Source organism: Chiloscyllium plagiosum, unplaced genomic scaffold (assembly GCF_037043375.1).
Source record: "Chiloscyllium plagiosum isolate Xiang-an unplaced genomic scaffold, Cpla_swu_hap1 HiC_scaffold_25, whole genome shotgun sequence".
Taxonomy (NCBI): Eukaryota; Metazoa; Chordata; class Chondrichthyes; order Orectolobiformes; family Hemiscylliidae; genus Chiloscyllium; species Chiloscyllium plagiosum.
In genome coordinates this window covers 56300696-56327944 of record NW_028270163.1, presented here as the reverse complement: position 1 = coordinate 56327944, position 27249 = coordinate 56300696, and the positions used below count along the sequence as shown (strand labels likewise).

The 27249-nt window shown below is 42.5% G+C and overlaps 1 protein-coding gene across 4 annotated transcripts in view; it reads left to right on the top strand.

The window, feature by feature from the left end:
* Positions 1–27249, top strand: part of LOC122562305 (uncharacterized) — a 152232-nt gene that overhangs the window by 114793 nt on the left and 10190 nt on the right. For all 4 annotated transcript variants that reach the window (XM_043715131.2, XM_043715130.2, XM_043715129.2 and 1 more), the window contains 9 exons: positions 741–867; positions 2767–2838; positions 3563–3745; positions 10157–10407; positions 14075–14220; positions 16877–16964; positions 19289–19409; positions 20383–20520; positions 22799–22915. In XM_043715131.2, the coding sequence (XP_043571066.2) occupies positions 741–867; positions 2767–2838; positions 3563–3745; positions 10157–10407; positions 14075–14220; positions 16877–16964; positions 19289–19409; positions 20383–20520; positions 22799–22915 (1243 nt within the window). The remainder of the gene's footprint in view (positions 1–740; positions 868–2766; positions 2839–3562; positions 3746–10156; positions 10408–14074; positions 14221–16876; positions 16965–19288; positions 19410–20382; positions 20521–22798; positions 22916–27249) is intronic.

Genomic DNA, 27249 nt, shown 5'->3' with positions numbered 1-27249 from the left:
GCAGACACGGGGAGAATGTGCAAACTCCACACAGTCAGTTGCCTGAGGTGGGAATTGAACCCGGGTCTCTGGCGCTGTGAGGCAGCAGTGCTAACCACTGAGCCACCGTGCCGCCTGTATTATTGTGGAGGAAGTGTAATTGTCTATCTTCACCGAATGCGGTCTGTGAGTCAGGCAGCTGAGGATCCAGTTGCAGAGGGCAGAGCCGAGACCTTATACCCGTCATCATGTTCTAAACAAAAAGACCCCACCCCAGGTTTTTCAACTGGAAGAATTGCGGGATTTATCAGATTTTAAGAAAATTCAGGTAGAGAACTGCAGAAGAAAGAACAATGGAAAATGGTCTGTAATAAGGTGGAAGGCAAAAATGACTTCAGTGACAAAACATGATGAAGGCAAAAGACTAAGGGAATGAAAATAGACAAGAAACATATCAGATATTTCACTGAGGTGAGGTGTAAATGGCAACAGCATAACTGTTCTTGTTCCTACTGTTAGAGAAAATGCGAGTCGTGGTTATGATCTATTTATTCATTTGTTTAAAAGAATAATGTTCCAAGTGACCATATCATAATTCACATTCCAGAGCACTCTGCTAGAGGACCAGGAATACCATAGTGGAGAAATGCCCAGTTGTGTGTTTCAATATGATAGCATTTTAATCTTGAGTGTATGGTAGTTGTTTACATATTTGCTGTTGAGTCTAGATTTGTAACTTGATTTATTTATTCAATTGACAGACTCTAGATGTTGAGAAAATACCAGCTATGAAACACTATGTGAGTCTGCTTGTGCTGATATGCAGTAAGGTATCGTTTCCCAGCAGTGATATCCTACAGGATGTGTCTGTGATTTATGCCGTTCTAGGTAAGTTTTTTGGGGAATCTCAAATTTTCTCTCACAGAGGAGAGATCTCACGCAACCATTAATGAAAATATTTATCATGGTTTACATCTTAAATTGTATTTTGCCTTACATTGTACTGCAATGATAACTCTAACCGTTTTAGGATACGAAGGCCTGTACTTTTACTGTCATGATGTAAGAGTTCTCCTCAGTTTCTGTGCATTTTCAAGCTGAATACACTATGCCAGTGAGTGTGCATCATCAAATATTGTTACAAGGCCAATTTACGGACTTCCCTATTTCCATTCAATGTTGCACTGAGAGGTTGGAGAAACTGGGGTGGTTCTCAGTTAAGGAGGCCTTGAAGAGGCTTTAAAGAGATGTGTCAGTAGCATCAATGTGATGTACACGAGTTGTCCAGCCAACTGAGTGAATTATCTCCCAAGGAATCAGAGTTGCTATGGCAGTGTACATACATCTTTATTACTTGGTGCTATGAATAGTGATGGTAGAGGCACCAATTTTCTTTCCATCACTTGGCTGCTGAGAAATTTCCCTGCTCCTTGCCACCTGTCATTGGCATTTGTTGGAATGACTTGCACTTTGACACTTGACCTGTTTGGCAGTGTTATGACCCACGCCTTGGCCATTAATTACTGGGGTGGGACTTGAACTCAGAGCTACTGGCTCTGAAGCAGGAACACTATTGCTGTGCCACAAGACCTCCTTGGTGCTATAATGGAGCACAAAACTGACTTCAGTTTTCCTGGGTGGCAGGGGTGGGATGCAAGAGAGAGTAGGTGACCAAAGTTGCTACTTCTACATGTGGTTCAGGGTCTCTTGCTTTGACCGTTTTGTGTATCTGCACATGTGGAGGATTAGTTGTGACAGTGATAGATATCTATATCTGAGTAGCTATTTGACTAAGGTTCCCATTGCAGCACAATTGGATTTGGTGCCTTCAGAATGCAAAACCTTGCAAGGGAGTTATCTTTCTCTTTAAGAAGCTACCATTAATTCAGCTACTTATGAAGAAATCTCATTGACAATCAAATACTGAAGCACTTATTTAAACTTTATTGCATGTAGCAACCAAAACAAGACCCCTCGAGTAAGTTAAACCTCACAACCCAACTTTGCTCTTATCCAGTTAACGTGCAATTTAGCTCTGATTCCAAACGACAGCGTCTGTCTCTGCATGTCTAAGGTTCAATCCTTGTTCAGTGTGGTTCCCTAGAGTTCTGCTACTGATGAATCCTGAAGTGCAGTTCTGTCTTGTGAAATTATTGATGATCCTTTAGATCTGTTCATCCACAACATTGACTATACTTCTTCAGTCATTGAGTCTGTAGCTTGCCTACTTATCAGTAGCTTCCCTGTTCCTTGTTACTGCAACAACTTTCTTGCAATTAACCCCTTCATCTCAGGACATTCCTTATTTGGGCATTTTAATTGCCCATTTTTCACAAGGCAGCAGGTTATCCAGCAGTTTCTCCTCATCCCTTTCATTTTGGGGAAACTGTTTATTCCAAGAAGAATTGTCACTAATTCTTTCAATCCCTGAAGAGTTATTAAAGTTTTAAAGTTTACAGTAGCAAAGCAGTGATCTGAACCAAGCCATCTGAAGGAAGCTCTCAGCTCAGGCAAGGGGTACCTGTGTTTCAAAAACAAGGAAGTAAATTTTAAGAGAGACTTTTCTGAATGGGGAGTCAGTGTAAGTCAGTGAGCACGGGGCTGTTGGGTGAATGGACTTGGTGACAGTTAGGACATGGGCAGTAAGCCTCACGATTACAGAGATAGGAACATAGGAGGCTGGTGACAGGGAATTGAGATAGTCAAAGAAAAGTGCAGGTGTGGAAACAGCTGCCTAATATCCTCCAAGTCAATAGCCTGATTTTTTTTTTGTTTTGATCCCCCCAGCCGAGAAATGCAAGATTTATGATAATGATGACAACTGGGAGTTACAGTATCCTTATTGCCAGACACTTAAAGGTAAGGACATTTGTGTGTCTGTGAGTGTAATTTTCTCCACAGATGCTTCTGGAGCTGTTAACTAGTTCCAGAATTTTCTGTTCTTATTGTTATATAATGTGATATGCTTGAACCAAATATGTTTAGGGAGAGCACATCTCTCAATATAGATAAGGTTATGTTAACCCCACTGGACAGCTTTTGCTGAGTAAGATTGCCATGGAACCACAATTCTCATTGCAGCACAATTGGATTTGGTGCCTACAGAATGCAAAACCTTGCAAGGAAGTATCTGTCTCTTTAAGAGCTACCTTTAATTCAGCTACTTATTAAGAAATCCCTCTGTCACTATAGGATACCAATCAAGGCCTTACATTCTACCATTCGGTAGAATATTTGGGAATTATTGAATGTTGACCCCCCATAACCTTCGTTATTTTATTTTTTACTGCAGTGTCTATATGAGTATCATTGAAACTTATGTTCTTTTTTTCTAATAAATACTTACTTTATTAGTTAAAAATCACACAACACCAGGTTACAGTCCAACAGGTTGATTTGGAAGTGCTAGCTTTTGCAGCACTGCTCCACAGCCACCTGATGAAGGAGCGTCGCTCCGAAAGCTAGTGCTTCCAAATAAACCTGTTGGACTATAACCTGGTGTTGTGTGATTTTTAATTTTGTACACCCCATTCCAACACCGGCATCTCCAAATCATGACTTATTTTCTTGTCTCTGTAACTAGGAATGTTAAAGGATGAGAAAGTCTTTCCAGCCAAGGATAATCGTTGGGTGTCTCTGGCCAGCTCCCCTATGATACCAGACAATAAGCAACTGGAGCGAATTTTTAAAGCACATTCTCTGTGTTTGCTCAATCTGCCTGCAGCGGAGAGGAATCTGCTAAACTCCAAGATCAAAAGGAAGCAAGGTAACACTGTTAACACTGTTGTATGTTCATCTTTGCTGCCTAGATTTGTGAAGCTTTCCTGGTCGGCCTATGGAAGCAGAAATAATGCAGAGGCATGTGGGGAATGTTCAATGAGCAGTGATGGCTAGGAGTGACCCAGTGGGTGCTGTGGAATATGTCATTTCGTACAGTGTTATGCTTTACACAAAGGGACTTTAGAAAGTAGGAATTTTGTGAAACTTTGCTAAATGATGCTGCCTAAGGCACTGTCTGTACAGTTCTTTACCACCCACCCATTCTCCTATCCTGATACCTGATATTGTTTCTTCAAGGTGGTTGGTATTTGCCTTTTTGTTTCTGGTATCTGCAGATGTGAAAACAAAACCATTAAAATTTCTAGTCTGAGTCACATTAAATGTGGGAAAAATGTGTCAATAAAATGAGTTTAAAAGTCTTGGGCGGTAAAAGAAGTCCAGGCAAAAGTGTTCTAAACAAAGACAAGAGCTTTGTGAGGTTTTATTGAATATTGAGTTTACTGGTTCATGTTCTTGATCTGAGACTGGTTCAATGCTTGCCATTGGGGAGACAGGATGCCAACTTGTGGAACATTTCTGAGAATATCTCTGCGACAGGACATCTACTTCAAACCCACTGACTCCCCCAGCTACCTGGACTACACCACCTCCCAACCCCCCCACCATAAAAACGCTATCCCTTATTCCCAATTCCTCCGCCTTTGCCCCATCTGCTCCCTTGAGGACCAATTCTACCGTAGAACATCCCAGATAGACCCCTACTTCAAGGACCATAATTTCCCCTCCCATGTAGTCAACAATGCCCTCCAGGAGCATCTTCTCCACTTCCCACCCCTTCATCCTTGAATCCTACCCCTCCAACAGCAACAAGGACAGAACCCCCAGTTCTCGCTTTCCACCCACCAACCTCCGGATATATGGCGTTATCCTCCGCCACATCCGCTACCTACAGTTAGACCCCACCAACAGAGATATATTTCCCTCCCCACCCCTTTCAGCATTCTGCAGAGACCCATTCCCTCTGCGACTCCCTCATTAGGTCCATGCCCCCTACCAACCCACCCTCCACTCTCGGCTCTTTCCCTCAAATGGTGCCCCCCCCACCTCCATCCAAGGCCCCAAAGGATCCTCCCACATCTGGCAGAGATCTTCCTGCACCTCCAAACACCTCATCTACTGCATCCGTTGCTCTCGATGTGGTCTCCTCTACACTGGGGAGACAGGATGCCAACTTGCAGAACGTTTCAACTCCCCCTCCCACTCCACCAAGGACATGCAAGTTCTGGGCCTCGTCCACTGCCAAATCCTAGCCACCCAATGCCTGGAGGAAGAACACCACCTCATCTTCTGCCTTGGTACCGTCCAACTACATGGGATCAAAGTTGATTTCACCAGTTTCCTCATCTCCCCTCCCCCCCCCCTGCCTTATCCCAGATCCAGCCCTCCAACTTGGCACCGCCCTCTTGAACGGTCTTACCTGTCCATCTCCCATCCCATCTCTCCGCTCCAACCTATCACCATCATCCCCCACCTTCATCCATCAATCACATTCCTAGCTACCATCCTCCATTCCTAGCTACCATCCTCTCAGCCCCACCCCTCCCATTTATCTCTCAGCCACCTTGCGCTCCCCCACATTCCTGATGAAGAGCTTATGCTCGAAACATCAACTCTCCTGCTCCTCGGATGCTGCCTGATTTGCTGTGCTTTTCCAGCACCACTCTTTTTGACTCTGATCTCCAGCATCTGCAGTCCTCACTTTCTCCTCAATGCTTGCCAGGCCTTTTATGTTTTATACATAGAGTCATAGAGATATACAGCATGGAAACAGACCCTGAGAAACTGACAGTGAGCTACTATGCTGCCCTCATTACCTCAGTTCTAAAGGGTCATAACCCTGAGGCTGTGACCTTGGGTCCTAGTCTCTCCTATGAGTGAAACAATTTCTCCATTTCTACTCTATCCAGGCCTCTCATTATTCTGGAGGTTTTGATGAAATTCTCCCTCATCCAACACCTCAACTGCTCCTTAAATGACAAGCCCTTAATTCCTGGATCTTTCTTGTAAACTTCCTCTGGACTCCCCGGAGCCAGCACATCCTTCCTATGTAAGGAGCACAAAACTGCTCACAATATTCCAAATGCTGTGTGACCAGAGCTTGAAACAGTAAATCCCTCATCTTGTATTCTAGCCCTCTTGACATGAATGCTAACACTGCATTTGCCTTTCTAACTGCCAACTGAACCTGCATGTTAACCGTAAGGGGTCAGGAATCTTATCAAAGACATAGCAGATCAGGGTAAAGAATGAGTTTATAGAGGTTTTACATGCTAAAATGTGGCACAATTAGTTTGAATCTATAAATGTTATTGTAGGGAAAAAATGTATCTAATTTACCCAATGAGTAAATATGTTGCCTGATGTGTCAGAACTCAAATAGGATACAATATAGGCGAAAGTGGGTACTGCAGATGCTGGAGATTAGAGTCAAGAGTGTGGTGCTGGAAACGACAGCATCCGAGGAGCAGGAAAATTGATGTTTTGGGCAAAAGCCCTTCAGCAATGTTGGTATTCATTTCAAGAAGGTTAGAATACAAGAGTAGGGATGTACTACTGATGCTGTATAAAGCTCTGGTCAAACTGCATTTGGAATATTGTGAGCAGTTTTGGGCTCCGTATGTAGGAAGGATGTGCTGGCTCTGGGGGGATTCCAGAGGAAGTTTACAAGAAAGATCCCAAGAATGAAGGGTTTTTGCCCAAAACGTCAACTCCACTGCCCCTTGGAAGATGCCTGACTTGCTGTGCTTTTTCAGCAACACATTCTTGACTAGGATTCAATGTCAGGCCTCCAGTTTGCTGAACTGGCTGATCACCATTATAGAGTCATAGTCATAGAATCATACACTGCTGACAAGGCCCTTCGGCCTATCAAGTCTGCACTGACATAACTACCACTAAAGGCATGTTAATCCTGCATTTGTCCCATATCCTTGAATGTTATGATATTACAAATGCTTGTCTGAATGTTTTCTTTAAGGTTGTAAGGTTTCCAGCTTCCAATACCCTTCCCAGGCAGTCCATTTCAGATTCCCACCACCCATTGAGTGAAAACATTTTTTTTTCCCAGATCCCCTCTAAATCTGCTGCCCTTTACCCTAAAGCGATCTCATGATTGACCCCTCAACCCAGGGGAAAAGGTGTTCTCTATTCACCCTGACCGTACCCCTTATAATCTTATACACTTCAATCATGTTCTTCCCTCAGCCTTCTCTGCTGTGAAGAAAACAATCCAAGCCTATCTAGTATCTCCTTATAGCTCAACTATTCCATCCCAGCCAACAGCTTGGTGAACCTCCTCTGTACCCCCTCGAGTGCTATCATCTCCTTCCTGTAGTGAGGTGACCAGGACTGCACACAGTCCTCCAGCGGTGGCCTAATCAATGCTCTGTACAGCTCCAACATTACCTCCTTACTCTTGTATGACACAACTGATGAAGACAAGTTGTCATACGCCAACTTAAGGGATCAGTGAATTACCCCAAGATTCCTCTGTTCCTCTGAGCTACCCAGTGTCCTGTCGTTCATTAAATACTCCCTCATATTGTTTCTTCATCCAAAGTGCATCACCTTCCACTGATCAGGGTTAAATACCATCTGCCATTGCTCTGCCTATCTGACCAGCCCAACCATATCTTCCTGTAATCTACAACCATCTTCTTCACTATTAACCCCAACCAATCATGGTGTCATCTGCAAACTTGCTTAACATTCCCCACATTTTCACCAATATCATTTATGTATATTACTAACAAGAATAGAATAGAATATCCTTCGTTATCCACGGATACTGCAGTACAGGAGAACAGTGAAAAGGTTTTACAATGGCTGCCTCTAGTGGTGCCGTCTTAGGTACAAGTACCAAGGTATAAATCTTGGAACCAAAGAGGAATGGAAGGAAAAGTAGTAGCATTACTTAGTGTTTAAAGATAAGTTAGACGTAAGGTAGTTATAACATAGTTAAAGAATTGACATGACAGTCCGCTAAAGAATTTCAGATTGATATTACATAGGAGCAGCAGCTCAGCAAGCACATGGTCTGACTGGCCACTTCTAGCCTCAGTCCAACAACTGACCCGCTCTGCTCCAAGCCTTCAGTCCACTCCACCAACACTCAGCTGCACCAAAGTATGTTGCACAGTCCAGGGACATGCTTCCCCTCATGCTCCTTCTGATCTTTGTGGTACATCACTGGACACCAGCCTCCAGGCACTCGAAAAGCCTGATACTACTACCCTTTGTGTCCTATGACTAAGCCAGTTTCTGGTCCGTCTCACCAAGTTTCCCTCAATTCCACATACTTTAACCTTCTCAGTCAGTCTCCCATGTGGTATCTTATCAAAGGCTTTGCTAAAATTCATATAAACTACATCAACTGAACTTCCATCATCCACACACTTGATTACATTTTTGAAAAATTCGAACAAGTTTGTTAGGCGTGACCTCCCTCTGACAAATCCATACTGACTATCCTTAATTAACTCATGCTTTCCAAGTAGGTATTACTTCAGCCCTTCAGGATTTTCTCCAGTAGTTTCCCTGCCACTGATAATGCGACTCACAGGTCTGTACTTTCCTGATTCATCTCTATCACCTTTCTTAAAAAGTGGAATCACATTTGCCATGCCTCAGTCCTCTGGCACTCACCCCATGGCCTGAGAGGAATTAAAAATTTGTGTCAGAGCCCCTGCAGTTTCTTGCCTCACCTCCCACAGCAGTCTAGGATGCAATTCATCTGGGCAAGGGATTTAACTGATTTTAAGCCTGATAAAGCCTCCAAGATCCCCATATCCTATGTCAAACTGTGCAAGTTCCTCACAGTCCCCTTTCTGGAATTCTGTACCTATGTTTTCCTTTGCTAGCATGAAGACTGAACAGAAATAGTCATTCAACACCCTTCCTATATCCTGCAACTTCACACACAGGTTGCCCCCCGGTCCCTAATGGGCTGTATTCTTCCCTTGGTTAACCTCTTCCCTTTAATGCATTGATAAAATATCTTCGGGTTCTCCCTAATCCTGTTCACAAGTCCTTTCTCCTGCCCTCCTTTTGCTCTTCTAATTGCTTTCTGAAGTTCCTTCTTGCACTTTATATATTTCTCTAGGGCTGCAGCTCCCTTTGGACTTGCTAAAAGCTCTACTCTTTTTCCTTCTCCAGTTCTGAATTGTCCTAGACATCCCTGGACTTATGCTCCTACTCTTCCCCAGAGGGTACATGTTTAACCTGTACTCTCCCCAGCTCCTTTTTGGATGCACCCCTATTGCTCCATTGTAGTCTGACCCACAAGGAGCTGTTCCCAGTTAACAGTGGCCGGATCCTGCTTTATTTTAATAAAATCTGTCTTCTCCCAATCCAAAACTGACTTTTGCAAGCCGTATTTTCCCTTGTGCATAACAAATTTCAATGATACCATGTTATGGTCACTATTGCTACAATATCTCCCCACTGCCACATCGAACACTTGTTCGGCTTCTTTGCCCAGAACTAGGTCCAGCCCTGCACCATCCCTTGTTGGGCCTTCTGCGTATTGATACAAAAGCTCCACAGGATACATTCCACGAAATCCAATCCCTCTAAACCCTTAACACTATGACTATGGTTCTGTTCGCCGAGCTGGGAATTTGTGTTGCAGACGTTTCGTCCCCTGTCTAGGTGACATCCACAGTGCTTGGGAGCCTCCTGTGAAGCGCTTCTGTGATGTTTCCTCTGGCTAACCGCTATAAATGGCGGAGGAAAGATCACAGAAGTGCTTCTCAGGAGGCTCCCAAGCACTGAGGATGTCACCTAGACAGGGGATGAAACGTCTGCAACACAAATTCCCAACTCGGCGAACAGAACCACAACAACGAGCACCCGAGCTACAAATCTTCTCACAAACTTTGACTATCTCAATTTATCTTTGAAATCCCCTCTTACACACCTCTGTAAATATTTGCTTCTCTGTTTCCTGCTGACTCTTTGGGGGCCTATAATACACTCTCAGTAAAGTGACTGCCCCTTAATATTCCTAAGTTCTATCCACAAAGCTTCGTTTTAACTATGATTGGGTTCCTCTCAACACCACTAGACCAGAAAGGAAAACTAAAACCTGTCAGGCTTTCTGCTCCCTCTTTCTGTGCTTTTTTTAATCTGCTGAAAAATGTGGAAAACTGCTTGGATTGTCCACCTCATGGAGTAGTACCTTGCTTGTAGTCTATCGTGGCCCACCTCGAAGGAGGGTATCGGAGGGCCTTGTAAATCAAAAGTCAGCACCGTTAGGAGAAAACTGAAAAAAAAACTTTAAACATTATAATGGTGTTTGGGTCTACATTATGTAAAATGTAATCATATCTTTCATTAGAGTTTCGATTTAATGAAGACGATCGCAACTTATTTTTTGAGATCTGTGGGGTGAAGCCACTCTCCAGCTGCATCAGTGTGGAGGTCCAGACTGAGAATTACGTCCCCTGTCCAAAGGTCCAAAACTTTATCCATTCACTGGCTCCATTCATCCAGAGGTGGCTGTTCCACCACGATGATTTCAGTCACATTTATGAAGATCTACAAAGTAGTAATGTTGCTGCAAGGCTTAAGTCAATGATTTTCATACAGGTAAATATTCTATTTATTAAAATTTTATACATGTTGTGATACCTGTAATGTTTATAATGCAGCACAGAAGTTCCTTTTTATAAATTCACAATTTCCAAATAAACAGGAATGACACCCTTATTGGACAGCTAGTGACCTGCCCCTGAAGGGCGATGCTGACCAAGACCAAGGAGAATTCCCTTTCTTAACCATGCCAGGGGATCTTTTGCATTTACCTCAACAGGCAGTTGGAGTCTCCAGTCCAACATTTTCTTCAAAACGTGGCCCATGCATCAGTCCCTCAACATACCAACCTTCATTATATAATGAAGTCTTGGAAGACTCAAACTCACAACTACCGATTGAGGTGGTAGTGCCAGCAACTCACTAAGCTGGCCCCAGTGCACCCCCTAGTGGTAGTACTTTTCCTTCTGTACTTACTGGTGGAAATGTTTCCCATTGAATTAATCCATCTGTCTGAAACATTTCTGGTGTAGTAAATCTAGCTGTTTCCCGAACACATCGTGGTTTAGCCCTGAAACAAATACAGAAAATACCGGAGAAACTCAGCAGATCTATGGAGAGCAAAACAGAGTTAACATTTCAAGTCCAGCAATTCTGAAGAAGGGTCACACTGGTCTCAAATCATTAACTCCGTTTTTCTCCTCATAAATGCCCACTGAGTTTCTGCAGCATTTTCTGTGCATGTTTCAGATTTCCAGCTTTCGTTGTATTTTATTTTTCTTTGATGGGTTTAGCCTGAATGCCTGCTAGCTGTCTCTATTTTTAATGTAAAATACAGAATTTCAAGTGATTATCTGTGACAGTCAGATTTCTGTAGCTGTAGAAAGAAAATTTCCACAACATTTAAATCATCCACACATCTGAAGTTGGACTTTAATATCAGAATCTATTTACAGACACCTTTCTAGATCGATCTGATTCGCCTCTGATAAGTTGGTGTTTTGGGCAAATTTTGTTTGTTTTCCCATTGGATACAAACAGACCGTTGGACCCAAACTCAATCATTTCTTAATGAAATCCTTCTGATTCAAGTTGATATATTAGCCCAGAGGTTACTGCCTGGTGAGACTTCTACCACTGTTAGTGGGCAGTGATATTACAACTTCCTTACTGGCGAGTCCCCCCTATGGAGTTGCAGTAACACCATTAGCCTGTCCAAGTAGACAGTCATAATAAAGAATTTTTGACACTCAAATAGGAAACAAAAATTTGCAGTTAAGTACAAAATATTTAACTTGGAGACTTTTTTCACCCAGCCAGAGTAAAAACTGGAGACATCACTTTGGGTGAAGGTACAAGTTAAAATCTACTGGAAAACCTTTTCTTTTTAAAAAAAATTGAAAATTAGTATCCAAACACTATTCAACTTGATTATAAAATTATTTCTTCAGGACCACTTACACAATTTTCATCACATTTTGTTCAAAAGGCTAGATTTGAACAAGATATGATTTTTTTAGACCATTTCTGATGGTGATGTGGAAGCGGGAAAGTTGAAATTCTCACTGATTTCAATAACTGACCACTGGGGGTGGTAGAGGGAGCAGTATTCGCTCTGCAGCCTGTATTAGAGTCCTGAATGATAGTTTACATTTTCGGGTTTCGACAGTAATCTACATGTGCCCTATACCCTGAGGTTGTGTCAACATCAAAGGGAAGTTACAGAAAGCACCAGCACCTTTGCTGTCAAACCTCCCCAGCCATGTGCAACCCATCATATTAATGCGATACAAGTTCTGTCCTCTTTGCACCTTTAACAGCAACCATTAGGATTTACATAGCACCTTTTAACATAGTCAAAAACTTAGCAGTTACTTATAATCATGTTGGGTTTGAACAGTCTCAGCCTAGCTTTGAGGTGGTGTTAGTATATTGCATTAAATTGATTCTATGATTTACAGAATAGTATATTAACAGTACTTATACAGAGAGTGGTGTGTGTGTGAAATGCACTGCCAGCTCTGGTAGTAGAGTCAAATACATTAGGGACATTTAAGCGACTCTTGGATAGGCATATGGAAGATAGTACAATGGAGGGTATGTAGATTAGTCTGATCTTGGAGTAGGATAAAAAGTTGGCACAACATTGAGGGCTGAAGAGCCTGTACTGTTCTATGTTCTACGTTAATTTTGAACAGTAGATACTGCTGTTCTAAAATATGGATCAAGGTGCATTGGAGTAGAGTGCATTAAAGCTTTATGGTCCACCTGATTTAATCCATACATGGCTCACTTCAGATGCTAAAGCTTTGCTGTTAAGTTTCACAGTGTGCCAAGAATGCTTTTCTTTGGCTACATTTCTCCTCTTACAGACCCAACACAATCCCATCCTGCCTGCCCTCAGGAAAAATCAGTAGCTAAGTTAGAAGAGGTGTTAGCAGCACCTTTGCTGCACTAGATGGCAGCAAATGGTAATTCATTCGGAATCCCATATTATTGAGCAGAGAAGAGAAGCTATGATAGACAAATTTGAAAACCGCACAATGGAAGAGTTTATTTGTCTTTCATTGAGATGAATTTGATGTGTATTTGAAGGTTTAATGGTCTTTGTGTTTGGTTTTATCACCTGTAAGAGTCTAGTGCATGTGAAAATGACTGAGGGGAAGGTGGACACTTTCTTGACAAATTTACTTTCAGTTACAAACGAGGTTAGAGAGATTTGTTAAGCTTTGCCCATTGATTTATTTAGATAATTAGAATTCTTCTCCCAATAAAATTTTCAAATTCATTCACATGATGTGGATGTCACTGAGTGATTTGGCACTTATTTCACATTCCTAATTGCCCAGAGGGTTGGTCAGTGTCAACCACATTGTTTTGGAATTGGAGTCATGTGTAAAGACAGCAAATTCTTTCCCTAAAAGATATTAGTGAACTGACAATGGCTTCATGGTCATCATTAGAATCTTAATTCTAGATTTCTTTTTTAATTGAAGTCAAATTCCACCATCTACCATGCAGGATTTGACTCAGATCCCCTGAATATTACCTGGGGTTCTGGATTATTGATCTAGTGATGTTACCACTAGGCGTCACCTCCATATATATTAAATGGCAGAGGGGGAGAGCATTCATTCAGGGTATTGAGATCGATCATCAGCCGCGATCATATTGAATGGTGAAGAAGGCTCAAGGGGTTGAATGGTCTACTGCTGCTATCTTCAAGATTTCTATCATTTGAGGGATGGTGACTAAATCAGAGTTTAGAGTTCAGAGTTAATGTATAACTCCCCAACGGCTCCAGAAAACTATTTGGGCAGGCCCATATTTAGGAAGTGGTCATGAGATTGAGACTGAGCCACATATAGAGGATTTCCTCAGTGCAAAGTTAAGCAGAATTTTTAAAAAATGTGTCTACAGGGACACAATAACTACCCATATTAAACTCTCAACACTGACACCTGAGTGCACAGGGTGTGGAGTTGTCCCACTCTTTATTATCCCATTTTGAGCTCAGTGATTCAGAGGCATTTTCAGAAGTAGGATTTGTTAATAAGAATATCCTGTGGAAGTAGAGGCATGAACCAGGTTGTTATTCCAGTTCCTCCGGCCTATTACTGTAGTTGTGAAATGGGGTTGGGGGCAGGTTCAGGTAGAGGAGGCAGGGACAGTTGAGAATCAAAACTGCTGTTTGACTTTCCTTAATGTTCATTTGCCTCTCCAGGTCGGTAAACTGTATCTCCATTATAAATTAACTTTGCCGGATAATTCCATTGTGTATGAGAACGAGAATATAGTTTGTCACTTAAAGGACAGTAAGGAATTCTACATCCAGAAGGATCACATCACTTCACGCATAGATATCTGCAGGTAAACAGCATTCTCCTTTTAACTACAAGCAAGTTTTTCAAATTAAGTTGTACTCAGGTTTCGAGGGATGTCACTTTATAGTCATAGAGAATGAGAAAAGGCCCTTCAGTCCAACCAGTCCATGCTGATCAAAATCCCATACCAAACTAGTCCCACCTCTTGCTCCTGGCCCAAATCCCTCCAAACCTTTCCAATTCACGTACTTATCGAAAATGTCTTTAAAACGTTGTAATTGTACCTGCATCTATCACTTCCTCTGGAAGTTTATTCCACACACAAACCACCCTCTGTGTAAAAATTATTTGCCCTCATGTCTTTTTTAAATCTCTCTCCTGTGTCCTTTAGTCTTGAAATCTCCCTTCCTAGAGAAAAGTCCCAGCCTATCCAGCCTTTCTTCATAACTCAAAGCTCCCATACCCAGCAACACCCTGGTAAATCTTTTCTGAACCCTCTCCAGCTGAATAATATCCTTCCTATAACTGGGTGACCAAAGCTGGACACAGTACTCCAGAAGAGGCCTTACCAATGTCCTGTACAACCTCAACAAGACTTCCCCAACTCCTACTGAGTCATAGCAGTCTACAGCATGGAAGCAGGCCTTTTGGCCCAACTTGTCCATGCCACCCAGTTTTCACAATTAATCTAGTCCCATTTATCTATGTTTGGTCCATATCCCTCCACGCTTATCCCATCCAGGTACCTATCTAAATGTTTTCTTAAATTACGAGATTGACTCACCTCCTCCACTATCTCTGGCAGCTCGTTCCAGACACTCACCACCCTCTGTGTGAACAAGTTGCTGCTGTGGATCCTTTTGCATCTCTCCCCTCTCACCTTAAACCTATGCCCTCTAGTTTTAGACTCCCCTACCACAGGGGAAACCTATTGTTTAACTACCTTATCTATGCTTCTCATGATTTTATATGCCTCTATAAGGTCACTCCTCAGCCTTGTATGCTTCAGGAAATAAAAATCTCAGCCTCACCAACCTCTCCTTATAACTCAAATCATCCAGTCCAGGTAGCGTCCTAGTAATTTTTTTCTGCACTCTTTCTAGTTGAATAACATCCTTTTTCTAGTAGGGCAATCAGAACTGCACTCAGTACTCCAAATGTGGCCTCACCAATGCCTTGTACAGCTGCAACAAGACATCCCAACTGCTATACTCAGAGATCTGGCCTATGATAGCAAGCATGCTGAAAGCTTTCTTCACCCCCACCCTCTCTACTTGTGACTCCACTTTCAAGGAGCAATGAATCTGTACCCCTAGATCTCTCGAAGGCCCTACCATTGACTCTGTAAGTCCTGCCCTGGTTTGATCTACCAAAATGCAAATCCTCGCATTTATCTAAGTTAAACTCCATATGCTATTCCGCAGCCCGGTGGCCGAGTTATTCAAGATATTTATGGGAAGAAGCAAAGCTGGTAATGCTTATTGTGGCCCCCGCCCCCAAGACCTTCATTAGCCTCAAAGGCTTTGTCAGTAACACCCAGACCCTGCAAATGACATAAGGATGCAAGAACATCCCAGGCTCGACCACCAGCATGCACTGAGTTAAAGGATCCTGGCTGAGTCATATACACTAGGCCTCTGAGACTGTGGATAAAAGAGGTTGCAAATTCAATTGAATGCCTGCTTCTGCCCATGCTGGGCACCTTCATTAGGGTGGCATGGTGGCTCAGTGGTCAGCACTGCCGCCTCAGAGCACCAGGGCCTCGGGCAACAGTCTGTATAGAGTTTGCTCATTCTCCCTGTGTCTGCATGGGTTTTCTCCCACAGTGCAAAGATGTACTTAAAGGACTGAGCAATAAAGGCAAGAATGCTAAATGCCTTTAAAACCACTCTGTCTGTATGTAACACAATGGGAAAGAAATGTAAAACTTGTTTTTCCATAGTGCTAGTTACCACCTCAGAATGTTTCAGTCTTTCACAGATAATAAGATATTTTTCTTGAAAAATGCAGTCACTGTTGTAATGTGGGAATTTGCACAAGGCAAGCTCCCACAGATTTGCAAATGACATGTTTTTTTTGATGATGCTGATTGAGGGATAAATATTGGCCAGTCTTGGGTGACTATCTGTTCAGAGTTTGCACATTCTCCCCATGTCTCTGTGGGTTTCCTCCGGGTGCTCCGGTTTCCTCTCACAATCCAAAGATGTGCAGGTCAGATGAATTGGTCATGCTAAAATTGCCCATAGTGTTAGATGCATTAGTCAGGGGTAAATATAGAGTAGGGAATGGGTCTGGGTGGGTTACTTTTCAAAGGGTCGGTGTGGACTTGTTGGACTGAATGGCCTGTTTCCATATTGTAGGGAATCTAATTTAACCAGGGAAAACTCACCTACTCCTCTTTGGGACTGTGGGATCTTTACATTCACTTGAAAGGCCACATGGAACCTTGGTTAATGTTCATTCTGAAAGACATGGTGGTACTTCTGCATCATCATACTGAAGTATCAGGATACCCTTTAATTCAGAGTTCCACTCAAGAGCTCCAGCTATTGTATGAAAACACTTTGGGCTTTCAATTAGAAGTAAGTGATGTAGCAGGTGATCATGAACTCATATCACAGGTTAAGTCTAGTCTTTGAAATGCACAACTTTGTTAATTTCTCTCCTTCATCATGTTTTCATTTGTCTGTTTGTCTTTGCAGGGAGTTTGTAAAGTTCTTTAGTGGTGAGAGAAGAGAACTTAAAAAGGAACTCGAACATTTCCTTCAGAGTCTCATCTCCTACTTTGAGGTATTTATTTCTATGTTCAGATAATGTCTAGAACAACTTTAAGAATTTGAAAAAAAATCTGAACTGCACCTGCAGGTTCTCTCTATAGTTTTATAAACTATTATTACCCAGATTGGAATCAAGTCTCCTAATAACTGGGCAATTTGTTTAGCCTTGGTGCAGCTTTCAATAGAATTTCCAGAACCACAAGCCAAAGATCATCTAGCCGAAGCTTCCGTGTGCCTTGACTACAACATGAATTTAGCTAATTGATTTGAACAAACTTTTAAGGAATTATTCTGAAATGGAGGAAATTAAAGTGGACAGAGGAGCCTGTTGTGTAAATGATAAACATGGTATCCTGAGTGAGGAAATTGACTCCTGTGCCATATTGCCTTATCTCTGGGCAAGAAATTCCAAATCCCATTGCCAGGACTTGTTTGTTATGTTTGCTCATTCATAACATGGCCAATCAGGAGGTCTATCAGCTTTGGCATCTGATGGCAGGTGGTAAAAGGGACAGAATTTCCTGGTCAGCCATAACATATAGGAGCAAAAGCAAGCCATTTGGCCTATCAAGTCTGATCCACCATTCAGTGAAATGATGGCTGTTCAGATAGTCCACATGTCCACTTTCCTGCCTTTTGCCCCATGATCTTTGATTTTATTACTGATGAAAAATCTATCTTGGGTTTGAATGTACATAGTGACGCAGCCTTGACAAATGAAGAATTCCAATAGATTCGTTAACCTCTGAGAGAAGAAACTCCCCCCCTTTCTCTCTTAAATGTGCGACCCCTGATTCAGAAGTTATGCTGCTGGTCCTATTCTCTTCCAAAATGGAAAACGTTAAAAATCACATAACATTAGGTTATAGTCCAACAGGTTTATTTGGAAGTACAAGCTTTCAGAGTGCTGCTCCTTTGTCACGTAGCTAGTGGGGCAGGATCATAGGACACAGAATTTATAGCAAAAGATCATAGTGTCATACAACTGATGTGATATATTGAACAAACCTAGATTGCTGTTAAATCTTTAATCACTTAGAATGGGTTTGCAGGTTTCGATTAATTAATATGTAAATCACAGAACGTCTTCCAAGGTTTTATTTTAAAACAAGGTGATATCTCAGCTCAAACAATGCATTAAAGGTGTGAGGCTAGAGTCTGTCTGTATCCCAGTCTTGAGTTAGACTGGTTCTATTTCCAAAGTGGAATTTATAAAATGTCACATGGATTGACTGCCTACAGATTGTGTGCTTTTTGAACAAAATAGGACATAACTGCAAATACAAATCTGGAAATGCAAATTCACCCCATAGATCTGTGTGTGTGTGTGTGAGAGAGACGAAGTATATGCCTTTGAGAGGGTGTGTGTGTGTGTGTTTGTGTGTCTGAAAGAGAGCATGTGTATGAGAGAGGATCTGTGAGTGTGATTGTGTGTAAGAGTCTGCATCTATCCTGTGAAGTCCCCTAGGAATCAGATAGAATGCAGTCTACTGCAGCACTTTGCCAAGAAATATGGACCAATTCAATGGCACATGAATTGCAACGATTCAAGAAGATAGCTCACCCCCACCTTCTCTAGGGGCAACTGGGGACAGGTAGTAAATGCTGGACCAGCCAACAATGCCCACATCCCATGAGTGAATTTTTAAAAATGAAGTCTCAGGCCTTGAAAAAGATTAACAGTGAGATAGGACAAAGAGAAAATTACTTTTTGCAGCAAGAACGAAATGTTGTCGGTGTTAGAAAATACACAGCAAATCAGGCGGTATCAGTAGAGAAAAGAACAAAGCTAAAGTTGCAGGATGATAACCTTGCATCAGAAATATGCACCAGGAATCTGATGACTAACCTAATTCATTGTGTAATATGATAATCTCATATAAATGGTTGTGCTAAAATGGACACAGCAATTGTATCAACATTGCTGGCAGATTCCCGTGATAGGGTTAAACAGTTCAGATTCCCTCCAGTGTGGAAACTGGAGCCCAACAAGTCCACACCAACCCTCCAAAGAGTAACCCACCCATACCCATTTCCCCTACCCTATTACTTTTTACATTTAACCTGACCAATGCACTAACCTACATATCACTGAACACTATGGGCAATTTAGCAGAGCCAATCCACCTAACATACACACCTTTGGACTGTGGGTGGAAACCCACACAGACACAGGGAGAATGTACAGACTCCACACAGACAGTTGCCCAAAGCTGGAATTGAACCCGCATCTCAGGCACTGTGAGGCAGCAGTGCTAACCACTGAGCTACTGTGCTGTTTGAACACTGACATGCGGAATGCATTATCATCCTTTTCAAATCTTTCCCTACCCCCAGGATGAACCTGCGCTGAAAAAGTTTTTACAGAAGGAGGGTGTTGAAGAATTGCCAGAAGATGAAGAGAAATGGGAAGTTCCCAAGGCTTTAGAGATCAGACCAGAACCACCACGACCTCCAGGTACTGTTTAGTGCTTGGTAATCTAGGAATCTGTCTTAAGGGAAGGGACAGGCAGTTAGGTTTTGCTTTAAGTTAGGCTAGAAATCATTCGGTCTGACCATTTGAACAACTTTAATAACCTGTAAACCAAAACTTGACAGTGGTGACATTACACTGGAGCAAATCCCAAATCTTTTGACTGGGTATCTATTTTGTAGATTAAGCTCCAGTAAGTACTTTCATATCCTTACATTAAAGGTGTAATTTGAATGTGAGTATTCTCTTTTGAATATATTTGTTTTTTTTAAAACACCTCTTTAACAGGTCCCGCAGATACAAAGATATTGTTAGAGAAATGATTGAAATCCACATGGGGTGCAGTCAGGCAAGTGCTCAATAAGTGCACCATCAGGCACAGCTGCCAGGCAAATGTGGATGGACCTACTAATGAATCCTGAGGGGATTGAAATTAGCTCAATAATTTTTTTTCCATCCTGCAACCGTTGCTGGGATATATGTGACTCCAGCTCCAAGGAAGGATTGTTCTCCCTCCTTGCTGGTGCAGCACTATGCTTCTAAATGTTAACTGCCTTTTGCACCTACAATCTCAAATTAAACACACAAATGATCTTGTTTCTCACTGCATTATACCATGTTCCGAACTACTTGTGTTGCATGGGCTGTTTCGGGTTGACCCAGACAGATATTCAAACACCGGGGAATAGAGGGTTCATCCTCATCAACAATAGCATCCACTGAACAGTCTGGTGAATTTGGGTCTTTGCTTTACCATGCAATGAGCTGGCCAACAGAACGTCAGGGTGAATGATCTTGGACTGTTACTGTAGCATTTTGAGTTGTCAGAAAAGGTTTGGGAATTGGTTGTCAGGCTTCCCAGCTGTATGAATCAGTAATACAGGGTGAGGTTAACATGAAAACTTGCAAACTGTACATACTGAGTGACTACTTTCCCCAATTCTTTTCATATACCAAGCACCGATTCCAATACAAGACAAAAAGGAAAACAGTAAAGAAATCCTGGAGGGCAAAGACAACAATACTGATGGAGAGAAGACTCTGGCAAGCTGGCCTCCCAAAGCATCCCTTCATAATTACACTGATGGAACATCCAGTAAGAAATGCCTGTGTTCATATGGCTGCAGGGGAAAGATGTCCCGTTTAGGAACTACAGTAACTTGGTTTTGTGCTGAGTAATAGGAGTGAGTTTCATGCTGTGTAACAGATAGTAAGATTGAAATTCAACTAATTTATTGTCACTTCAATCCTGAATTTTTAAAAGTTGAATTTAATGAGCGTTACATCTGGAAATGTGATGCTGAAAGGGCAGCAGAAACCCCTTAAATGTTAACTCTCAAAAGACAACTGGATACAGATCTTGCAAAAAGAACACCGCTGGGCTATGGGGAAGGAGTTCAGGGAGTAAAACTAATTAAGATAGCACTTTCAAAGGTGTCAGCACAGGATCATTCAGTGGGCCAAAGCATCTCCTGTGCTATGATTTTAAAAAGAACTGTTATAAATTAAAAACAAAACAGACAAAAAAGCTTGGAATGAAAATAAGTCAGATAGGATCTAAAGAGAAACTGGGTTCATTAAGTTATATAGCATGGAAACAGACTTTTCAGTCCAACCAGTCCATGCCGAACATAATCCAAAACGAGTCCCACTTACCTGCTTCAGGCCCCTATCCCTCCAAACCTTTCGTATTCATGTCCTTATCCAAATGTCTTTTGAACATTATAACTGTACCCACATCCACCACTTCCTCAGCAAGTTCATTCCACACACAAACCACCCTCTGTGGAAAAGGTTTGCCCCCTTGTCTTTTTTAAACCTCTCTCCTCTCACCTTAAAAATGTGCCCCCCTAGTCTTGAAATCCCCACCCTAGGGAAAAGACAACTACCATTAACTCTATCTATACCTCTCATTATTTTAAAAACTTATGTAAGGTCACCTCTCGAAATCCTATACTTCAGTGAAAAAAGTTCCAGTCTATCAAACTTTCTCTATAACTCAAACCCAGCAAAGTCCTGGCAAATCACTTCTGAATCCACTCCAGCTTAACATTATCCTTTCTATAACTGGTGGTCAGAACTGGACATGCTATTCCAGAAGATGTCTCAGTAACATCCTATACAACCTCAACATGACTTTGTAACTCCTGTGCTCAAAGCAATGAGGCAAGTGTGCCACATGACTTTTTAATCAACCAGTCTACATGTGATGCACTGTTCAAGGAATTAAGAGCCTGAATCCCTAAGTCTCTTTCTGTTCTACAACACTACCCAAGGCTCTACTGTTAATTGTACAAGACCTGCCTGTGTTTGTTGTACCAAAATGCAATATGTCGCATTTGTCATTATTACTGTTTCAGTAGATGCCAATAATATGATGAAATACAGAACAGGTGAGTGCTGCATTTGGTGAGTGTTGTGTGAGGATGTTTTAGTTTAAACCCTGCAGGTTGTGATTCTACTCAGGAAGGTTTTTAATCCAATCTCATTTCTCCTTTCCACAATGTTGGAATAGTGTAAACTATTAAGTAGCAAACCTGAACTAAAAAAAACACACACAGCAGGAAGGTGATGGTAGGTCAATCACCATCTGTAGAGATGAAGGACAGGATGTGGCATTTTATCAGAAATTGCGAATCTAGACTAACTTTATCCACTTAAAGATGACATTGATCTTTGGAGAGGAGGTTCCTGGTACAACCTTCTCCAACCCTGATAAATCAACAAGAGCCCTTTCCCACTCTGAACCATTTAGCTAATTTTGACTTGAAGGCAAACCTGTACAAATACCCTCAACACTACCAGCCTCACACCAGCCTGGTGAGGTCAGAAACTGAAATATTCTGTCTCTGCCCATACCCAAAGGTCAGCTGAGAGTAAATATTGATGATCACTGACTATGAACTTGTGAAAGTAGCACCGTATCAATACTTGACATTGATTCTGGACCTTGCTGAGACTGGGGGGTGCAATCGCTTTACTTTGAGTAATGAGCTGTAGTGAAGAAATTATATTTCAGCTAATGAACATTATAACCTGGATCTTCCAATTGCTTGCTGTACATTGCACTCTCTTGAGTATCTCTGTTCCCAATGGGACTCATCTCCAGCTGCACTCAGAGCTAGACTGGAAGCTCAGTGAGTGAGGAGCCGCAGGTGTATGTCTGTGCTCTTCCACTCACTATTTTTGACTCACTTGTACATCAGCCCCTTGGGCTTCCCCTAGTGCAGTGCTAACTTCATCACCCTCTCTGTCATCTAATCAGTTACCAGATTATACAACTACCTTGTACAGCTTGGTATGGATGTAAATTTGGATTTTTTTTTGTCAGGGAGAGATTATTAGACTGCTAATGATTTGTTTGCTTTGCTCAGATAAAGCTGCAGAAGCTGTCATGAGAATGTGGCCACCTCCTGCACCCCCTTCAGGCTCTACTGGTAACGTGGCTGACAGTAACCACCTACAGCATCATCATCCTCCTCCACACACTGGTGAGTCTTAGCTTAGGATAACACAGGAGAGAGCACAGCATCCAACAGCAAATACCTCCCCCCCACCCCCCAGTCTCTCCAATTACTATGCATCATGACTCAAAGCACTAAATCTTTGGAGCTATACAATCCTGCCCAGGGTTTTCTTCCAGAATTTTCTTGTTAAACGCTTTATTAGTTGGGTCCCTCAGTATAGGAATCTGTCTTTGTTTTGGACACTCCACAACCCACATCCTCTGCTCATTATCAGCCTGTCCACCAATAGCAGCACGGTGGCACAGCAGTTAGCACTGCTGCCTCACAGCGCCGGAGACCCGGGTTCAATTCCCGCCTCAGGCGACTGACTGTGTGGAGTCTGCACGTTGTCTGCGTGGGTTTCCTCCGGGTGCTCCGGTTTCCTCCCACAGTCCAAAGATGTGCAGGTCAGGTGAATTGGCCAGGCTAAATTGCCCGCAGTGTTAGGTAAGGGGTAAATGTAGGGGTATGGGTGGGTTGCGCTTCGGTGGGTCGGTGTGGACTTGTTGAGCCGAAGGGCCTGTTTCCACACTGTAATGTAATCTAATCTAAAGCTCAATCTTTAAAATTATTATCCTTGTTTTCATGGACTCACCGTTCTGCATTGCTGTAACCTTCTCTGTAACCCACAGCTCTCAGATCTCTATGCTCCTTCTTTTTGGGTTTCTTGCATATGGCCAGTTTTAATCATTCCCACCATTGACAGAAATATATTTTAAGCATTCCTTCCTCTCTACCTGCAAACCCTCCTCTAAAATCTGTCTATTCCAACAGAGTTTTTGGATACTTGTCCAAATGTTTTGATTAAGTGTCAAATTTTGTTTCATACCTCCACTGTGAGTGCCTTAGGACATTATCTAAGGGAACCAGTGTGGTAACATTAGAACTTGCATTTATACTGATGACAGAAGTAAGAACTGACTCACATATGAAATCACAGGCTTGTCTCAATATCACTAAACTGCAAAAGAAGCTCTACCAAAGAAACGTCATTTCAGATCTTCTACTCCAGACAGTTGCAGTCAGATCATTAAAAAGTAGTTGCAGGATTGTGAAAAAGTTTCTTGGATATCCACTTCTCAGGAGAACAATGCACAGAATGTTGTGATTTACTGAATGAAATGCTTTGGTCAGGTTGATGAACACAATAAAGGATTTCAGCTGTTATCCTGCACAATTTATTTTTGGATTTGTCTGGCAACAAAGACCATGTCAGAGGTTCCTCTGGAAGGTCTGAAGCCAAACAGTGTCCCTGGCAGGATTTTCTCAGCCACGATATGTAGGTGATGCAGAAGAATGTGTGTTGGGATTTTCCCTGCTGCAGAGAGAAATGCAATGCCTCAATAGTTTCAACAACATGATTTATCTCCCTTCTTGAAGGTGGTTATTGTAGTCGCATTCCTGAGGTCAGGACAGAATTCTTGCTTCTCCCAGCTGCACAGGATAAGTGTGTGGAGTTATGTTTTGAGTAAACACTAACCAGCTTTGAAGACTGCAGCCAGAATACCATCAGAGCTGCAGCTTTGTTGCTTTACATCCATTTAAATGCTTGTTGCAGCTTATCCAATGATGGTGTTTCACCCATGGCTTCTAGTGCAGGGACTGGGAGAATAGCACAGAGAGAATCAGCTGCCACCAGATTCGTGGTCGAGGAGCTGTTAGAAATGTTCTTCCCCACATTATCCTTTCAAAGAAAAATGACATTCTGTGAATGAAGGGGACTTTATTTACTTGTCTTTGGATTGCAGATGATCCTAGAAGTGGCTTCAAAACATTGAAGAATTGGAGGCTGGGAATTGTATAAGACATTACCACCAGGTGATGCAAGGAGCGCACATGCACAAATATAAAGCTTGTGTCATTTTTAAGTGACGGATGTAGCTGCCCATTCGAGTTTAAGCCTGAAGCAATACTTTCTTAGCCAGGCCTGAAGCTACCGCTACATATTTATGAAGCATTTAATCCCTCCCCATGACCAGCTATCTCTCATGGATTAGGCTGTTTGAATGGCTGTTTCCCTCAAGTTGCAGCATCAGGTTGAACATGCAGCAGTCACACATTCAGTGCACACAGTGGTGACATCAGCAGCACATGCACAGTCACATGTGGATCACAATTGTCCTAATGTCATTGCCCTGCCTGCGTGTGTGCCAGAGGCCATTTAATAATCACTCCATTCATTGTTTGAAACATATAAAAATGTGGAAGGTATTGACAGGGCAGATGTGGAGGAGGGTAGTTCCTCTTATGGGAAATTAATCATGAGTCAGCCATTTAAAAGTGCGATCAGGGGAGATTCAAGATGGCGGCAGTCTGAAAAGTCTGCTGTGTTGGGCTCTGTGCCATACCCAGGCAAGGTGGTGTTCTACCCACCTCATTAGCCCCCGCTAAGAAAAAATTGTCAGTGTAAAGCAGGCAGAACACCTAGAACCTTTTTAATTTGGATTTGGAGGCTTTGGAGCTGAAATGAAGGCAAACAAGGGAAAGGGAGCAAGAGGAGCACAGCAGGCAGGGCACTCCCCAACTGTGTCGGGTACACCTGCCGCTGCTGCTTTGACTCCCGTGGTGGCGCCTTTGAGCTCGGGGAAGCAGCAGCATCTACTCTTAGAGTTCACGAAACTCCATGAAAAAATCGCAACGGTGCTAGTTCAGATCTCTGTCATGCTGAAAAAGCATGAGTGGGAGATCCAATTATTGGATCGACACATGGAAACGGTCAAGCAAAGGACCGTGGTGTTGGAGACTTCCGAGGAATGGATCCGAACCTTGGAGGGCTAGGTTCAGGCCTTGCTGGACTAGGTTGATGACCTTGAAAATCTAGGTCGGCAAAAAAACTTGTGGGTCTTCTGGAGCGCGAAGGTGGTGAGAATGTGGCCGAGTTCCTTGAGAAGTGGCTCCTGGAGTTGCTGGGGCTGGAGATCGAGTCGGGCTGGGTGAGTGTGGAGCGGGCCCACCAGATCGCGATGCACAGGTCTGGGTCAGATCAGTGCCCCCGCCTGGTCCTCGTGTGACTCCAGCACCATAAATAAAAGCAGTTAATAATAGAAACATCCAGAAGACTGGGAAGAGACACACAGCCCCTAGTTCATAAAGGTTCGAGAATAATGTTTTTTCACGACTTTTCTGGGGCCGTAATTAAGAAGAAGATTTTTGATGATGATAAGAAAAAAATTAAGAGACTTAAATATTCAATATTCTCTGAGGTGCCCAGCAGTGCTACGTTTGAATTATGGGGGATCTGTCTATAACTTCGACTTGGCGGAAAAAGCAAAAGAATTTGTGAACTCGCTGAAATAATGGACTTGGACTGAGGGGGAAAGCAGAAAAGATGTTTGTGGACAATGGCATAATTTTCTTTAATCTTCTCTTTCTTTGTTCTTTTCCCTTTCATGGTCTTGAGGCTAAGAGGCCTTTGGTTTAAACCTGGTTTGTTTCATATCGTATACATTTGGTAATTATCTGTTATTTTACTGTTCTGTTTTACTGGGTGAGGGGTGGTTACTTCTTTGGTGTAAAAATGTGTGAGGTTGAGATATGGAGGGGGAGGGGAGGGCGTCCAATGTTAACCTGCAGGAGTGTAAATAACATGTTTTCTTTCTGTTGACTGGGTTTGGGGTGTGGCCTTGACTAGAAGGTGCCAGGACGGCTGTAAGGTTGGGAGTGAATGCCCCCTGTGGAAAGGGGGGGGATCTCAGGAGATTTGTGGTTTTTATGTTTATTTGTTCAAGTTAGGAGTGGTGGTTAGTTTCTTAGTTTTAGTACTGTTTGTAGACTAGTTTTTAGATTTGATAAAGTGCGTGTTTTTCCACTTGTTGGACATTGAATGAGCTTCTTCCGTTCAGTGGTGCGCGGACTGTAGTGTGCGATCTCGGCTAGCAATCTGTTCAGGTGGTGCACCTGGAATATAAATGGGAGCCATTCCTCCATTAAAAGGAAAAAGGTGATTTCAAATCTTAAGGAGGAAAGGATTGACATTACTCTATTGCAAGACACATAGTTAACCGATAGGGAATGTCTGAAGTTACAGCAGGGGGCATACGATAGAGTATTCTTCTCCTCCTTCAATTCCAAAAGCAGAGGAGTGACCATACTGGTACGAAGGAACCTCCCATTTCAGGAGTTAGATCAAATCAAGGATGAACATGGATGGTTCATCATTCTCAAGGCTCTGGTACACGGAGAAGAGTATGGCATCCTGAAAGTTTACTGGCTCCTGGCGCATCCTCTCAAATTTTTAGTTAGCCTAGTCTCTAAATTAATGGCTTTTGAGGTGTTCTGTACAATTATAGGAGGAGACTTTAATTGTCTTGTGGACCCTG